This window comes from Cryptomeria japonica, chromosome 6 (genome assembly GCF_030272615.1).
Source record: "Cryptomeria japonica chromosome 6, Sugi_1.0, whole genome shotgun sequence".
Classification (NCBI taxonomy): domain Eukaryota; kingdom Viridiplantae; phylum Streptophyta; class Pinopsida; order Cupressales; family Cupressaceae; genus Cryptomeria; species Cryptomeria japonica.
Genome location: NC_081410.1, coordinates 177,342,352 through 177,348,008, shown reverse-complemented (window position 1 = coordinate 177,348,008; position 5,657 = coordinate 177,342,352). Strand labels below are relative to the sequence as shown.

At 35.8% G+C, this 5,657-nt stretch overlaps 1 protein-coding gene across 1 annotated transcript; it reads left to right on the top strand.

Annotated features, from left to right (window-relative positions):
- The first annotated feature begins 1,505 nt into the window (after positions 1–1,505).
- LOC131048232 (receptor-like protein kinase 7) lies at positions 1,506–5,083 on the top strand. Its single transcript, XM_057982123.2, has 3 exons — positions 1,506–2,863; positions 3,008–4,285; positions 4,372–5,083. Exons 1-3 carry the CDS (start codon positions 1,543–1,545, stop codon positions 4,728–4,730), a joined length of 2,958 nt encoding a protein of 985 aa, XP_057838106.1. The 5' UTR covers positions 1,506–1,542; the 3' UTR covers positions 4,731–5,083.
- The last annotated feature ends 574 nt before the right edge of the window (positions 5,084–5,657 follow it).

The window sequence follows — 5,657 nt, the reverse complement described above, 5'->3', positions numbered from 1 at the left end:
CATGATATAACAAATAAAAAGTAAAAGCAATATATCATATATTTTCATTTAGTAAAAAAATTAGGTAAAGTAAAACAATCTTAGTAAATTTTTACAATTGGATAAATTAAGTTATCTTCAATATAATGAATCTTGTGTTTCAAATTTTGAGCATAACTATCTTCAATTCCTCATCTAAGATCAATCTTTCTTGATTTTAGAAAAAAACAAGTGGCCACTTAAGACCTCTTTTTGGTCCTTTGTTTCCATGCAAATGCCCTACAAAGATATGGTGACAATCTTTGAGGTAGGGAGAGAGTGTATGGAAATGAGTGCTAATAGTGAGAAAATAGGGGTGAGTAAATAGAAAATATGTGATAACAAGTGCAATGGAGATGAAATTAAGATGGATAGGGATTGAACAATAAGCCAACCATGATAAAAGAGAATACCACTAGTCAACATATTATTGCATCAAAATATTCCTATCATAGTGAACACAAACTAAATGAAAAATAATATAAATATTCTAATTTCACCATGATACATACACAACAAATTCTCATGATCTAATACACACCCAAATGTAGAATTCTTACTTACGTCAAACAAAATCTCCTTGTAATACTTCATTATTCACATAAAATATAAATTTGTTTTGAAATTAAATTGAAAATAAATAACTAATGTAGTGTTTTTTATTAAATCTTTTCATCACTCAAAACTTTTCAAAAAACTCTCCTTCCTACAAATTTAGACGAAAAGTACATTTTGTTACGGTCAATGATAGCAATGCATATGTAACATCTAGGATGCACCTTTGACCGTATTTGTTAAGTAATTGAAAATAAAAAGATGTCATATTCTAATTTTCAATCGATTAATAAATACGATTAAAAAATGCATCTAAGACTTTGCGTAAATGAATTATCCATCTAAGACTTTGCGTAAATGAATTATCCATCTAAGACTTTGCGTAAAGATATCCTATTCTAATTTTCAATCGATTAAAAAATGCATCTAAGACTTTGCGTAAATGCATCTAAGACTTTGCATATACGACATCCAAACTTTTCCATATTGAACACTCATTTGTTTTAAGTGAACTCTTCTTACAATAAAAAGTTCAAGAGAACCCGCTTGAAATTGACTAATAACTATAAGTGAATATTTTATTTAAAAATAATTTTGAATAGACCCGTATTGAAGGCTCATTTGTTTCAAGTGAACTCTTCTTACAATAGAAAGCTCAGCGGACCCCAGTTGAAATTGACATAAGTTGATAACAATGAGCGAGTATTTTATTTAGAAATAATTTTGCAGAAGACAAGTTTTACTTGTCTTTACGGCAACCATCAATATCAAAAATTTCAACGAGTGCATTGATTTTAAGGTGGGAAATAAAAAATTTCGCAGAGAAAAACATGAGATTGTCTGTTCCACACAACAATGTATGACATATTTACGTTGACCGTTTTGACTTTCGTCGTCGTCGTATCTATGGATTTCCACTCATCCGCTCTTGCAATTCTTCTTCTTCTTCGTATCCAAAGCTTTTTGGGCATGGCTCCGACTTTTAGTTTTGTGTTCTTGGTAGTTGCATTATTGAGTTCTTGTCATGCCGAAGACGAGCAAGTTAGAATACTGTTAGACATGAAGAGGAGGCTCCAAGATCCAACAAATGCTTTGTACAACTGGGACACTTCTTCTACTTCTCCTTGCCACTGGAATGGAATCACCTGCAACAATGCAAGTTTAGTTACTGCTATTAATCTAGACAATACAGGGCTAATAGGTCCTATTTCTTCATCTATCTGTGGGCTCGGTGCCTTGAAAGCTATTCAGCTGGGTGAAAATTCTCTGTATGGAAGCATTGCAGATGTGTTTTGGAAGAACTGCAGTCAGTTGGAAATATTGAATCTCACAACCAATTCATTGACGGGATCTCTGCCAGATTTCTCTGTTCTGAGCTCGCTGCAGGTTCTGGACTTGTCAAAGAACAATTTTTCTGGTAAATTTCCTCTTTCTGTCACAAAGTTGTTTAATTTGCATTCTTTAGATTTGAATGACAATCCTCTAGATCCCAATATCATACCCGAAGAGATATACAGTTTGAAAGGCCTGAATATTCTGTGTTTGTCCAACATTAGCTTGTTGGGAACCATTTCACCATCCATTGGTAACCTTACAGAGCTGGTAAAGCTAGAACTTTCTTACAACTACTTAAATGGAACTATACCAAAAGAAATTACAAGGCTTTCCAAACTTTATCAGTTGGAGCTGTACAATAATTATCTTGCTGGAGAGATTCCTTCAGGTTTTGGAAACCTCACTTTGCTGCAGAATTTTGACGCCTCCTTAAATTTTCTCAATGGTAGTCTCTCTGAGCTTGCAAGCTTGAAAAACTTGGTCTCTCTTCATCTCTATGAAAACCAATTTTCTGGGTCAATACCCGATGAGTTTGGGGAGTTCGAGCATCTCAGGGAGTTGTCACTGTACCTTAACAGTCTTACTGGGCCGGTTCCCCAGAAGCTGGGGAGCTTGTCAGATTTCAGTGCCATGGATATATCAGAGAATCTTCTCACTGGTCCTCTGCCTCCAGATGTCTGTAAAAGAGGAAAATTGGCATTCCTCCTCGCTCTCCAAAACTCTTTCACAGGAGGAATTCCTGAATCATATGGGAATTGTTCCACTCTGGACCGCTTTCGAATCGGCAGTAACAGTCTCAGTGGTACAGTCCCCCCGGCTATCTGGGGATTGCCTCACGCTTACATAATTGATCTAAGTGATAATAACTTTGAGGGTGAAATAAGCAGAGATATAGAAAATGCAAAGAATCTTTCTGTTTTCATCATCCAAAACAATAAGTTCTCAGGAAGCATACCTTCAGAAATTGGACAGGTATTGCTCTTGAGCCGAATAGATGGAAGCAATAATCAATTATCTGGAGAGCTACCTAATGCAATAGGAGGTTTGACAATGCTCAATACCCTGCTTTTGCAGCAAAACATGCTTTCTGGTCCAATACCAGATACATTTAAGCTCTGCACGAATCTCTCTGTAATTAACCTTGCAGGAAATCAACTGAATGGCTCCATTCCTACAGAAATTGGACAACTATTGCTCTTGCGCGAAATGGATGCAAGCAATAATAAGTTGTCCGGAGAGCTACCTAATGGAATAGGAGGTTTGACTATGCTCAGTTTCCTGCTTTTGCAGCAAAACATGCTTTCTGGTCCAGTACCAGATACATTTAAGCTCTGCACGAATCTCTCTGTAATTAACCTTGCAAAAAATAAACTGAATGGTTCCATTCCTCAATCGTTTGGATCCATACAGGTTCTCAACACTCTGAATCTCTCCAATAATCAATTCAGTGGTCAGATTCCAAAACCCCTTTCTGCATTGCAACTAACCCTACTGGATTTTTCCAACAATCAGTTAACAGGGCCAGTGCCAACACAGCTGATTAGTCATGGAAGCCAGAATAAGTTTTCTGGAAATAAGGGGCTTTGTGTGAATGAATATGAAGGCAATTCAATTTCTCTAAGCCCGTGTGCTGCTGCTGGTTCTTCTTCTATAGGAGGATCTCATGCCGGAATCCTAATTGTAAGCTTCACCTCTCTAGCTGCAGTGATCATTTTTGTAATAGGTTGGGTTTTATACAAAAAAAGGAACAAAGAACCTGAATCTCAGGAATCTTGGGATCTCAAATCCTTTCACAGGGTTAGATTCACCCACCATGACATTCTTCGTTGCCTAAAGGACGAGAACAGAATAGGCAGTGGCGGGTCTGGAAAGGTCTACAAAGGAGAATTAAGCAATGGGGAAAAAATTGCAGTGAAGCAGATTTGGAATAGCAACACTGCGAAATTCAATCATTCAAGAGAGGAAACGTTGAGAAACCGCCAATTTGAGATGGAGGTGGAAACATTGGGATGCATCAGGCACAGAAATATAGTGAATCTGTATTGCTGCTTGTCCAGCAAACACTCAAATCTCATTGTTTATGAATACATGAAAAATGGCAGTTTGTGGAACAGATTGCATAAGGAGAATAGGGGTTCAACATTAGATTGGCAGACACGCTATAAAATATCTCTGGGAACAGCTCATGGGCTGGCCTACCTGCATCATGACTGTGTTCCTGCTATTGTTCACAGAGACGTCAAATCCAGTAACATATTGTTGGATGAAGACATGGAGCCATGTTTAGCTGATTTTGGTGTTGCCAAATGCCTTCAAGCGAGTGGAAAGGGGAATTCTACAGCCGTCATAGCAGGCACCCATGGCTACATTGCTCCAGGTAAGCAATCAATATCATTGAGGAAATTCAATTGATTTTTTTTGTTTTTTGGGAATTGGAATGAAGTTTTTGTGTAATATTTGCAGAATATGCATACACATATAGAGTGAGCGAGAAAAGCGATGTGTACAGCTTTGGGGTTGTGCTGATGGAGCTTGTGACTGGCAAGCATCCCTTGGAAGTTGAATTTGGAGAGAACAGGGTAATTGTTGATTGGGTCTCTGACAAATATTTCTCCAGAGAGAGTGCAGTTGAAGTGTTGGATGAGAGGGTTTCTAAATTTTGCGAGGAAGGGATGATGAAGGTGCTTAAAATTTCAGTGTTGTGTACGAGCAATGTTCCTGCACAGAGGCCTTGTATGAGAGAAGTGGTACAAATGTTGTTGGAAGCACATCCCTGCTTCAAATCCACTCAACATCTTGTTAATACATCACTTCTCCGTTAGATGTAAAATAATTTTATATGCCAACCAAATTGAATTGTTTTTCAGGAATACGCAGAGCTCAGGATCAAATTACATGCAATCAAGGCCTGGAATTTTGCTAATGGCGAATGGGTTAACCGTGGCAAATCAAAGACTAATGCATTGTCTTTTCAGTCTTGTAATTCAATGACCGACAAATATGGTCCCATGTGCGTTCGACGACATAAAACTTTTGCAGCGTAGAAATTTTTAGTCGTGTTCTCAATGTGTAGGAATTTATGGTCGCGTTCTCACTAGGTAACAAAATGTCGATGAATGTTATTCTTCTCTACGTACATATCGCTTCGTCACATTTATCAATCACTTCGACCTCAATGGAATGCACTCCGATTAAATTTGCACTTTCCAGATTTTTGAAAATTTGCATGATTTTAACAAGTTTCTTTTTCAAATTTAAAATTATTATATTAAATTATGTCATATTCGATGTTTTGGAAGTATATTGTGCTCAAATAATTACTAATTATATAATTATATTGTATTTAAATTTAATTTAATAGTAGAATAATTTACAAATTAATAAAATTCAAATTTATAATTTTAAATTGTTAAATATATATTTTTTATAGGTAAATAGTGATTATAAAATATATCTATTAAAAAGTTGAAAATTATATATAAAAATGTTTTTTTTTTGTTAATTAATAATTTATAAATTAAAGTATCTCAATCATTTATCAAGGATTTGTAGTTGTAAAAATGTTCCATTTATTTATATAATAGAATAGTCTATCTCCAAAAAGTGAAAGAAAAGATAAATTGCTTTGACAATTATAAATAGTAAATCAAACTATTACAAAAGGGTAGAAATGTTCAAAATGCCCTGCCAAAATAGAGCTATGTGTATCATGTGAGCCACAAAGCAAAGAACTTAAACCTCCACATCAT

What these genes read in the sequence shown, in the direction of transcription:
- LOC131048232 (XM_057982123.2), top strand. Translation starts at nt 1,543, where the DNA reads ATGGCTCCGACTTTTAGTTTTGTGTTCTTGGTAGTTGCATTATTGAGT. An exon ending in TAAGTTCTCAGGAAGCATAC is followed by an intron (nt 2,864 to 3,007) that starts CTTCAGAAATTG and finishes CTGGTCCAATAC; the next exon opens with CAGATACATTTAAGCTCTGC. An exon ending in CCATGGCTACATTGCTCCAG is followed by an intron (nt 4,286 to 4,371) that starts GTAAGCAATCAA and finishes TAATATTTGCAG; the next exon opens with AATATGCATACACATATAGA.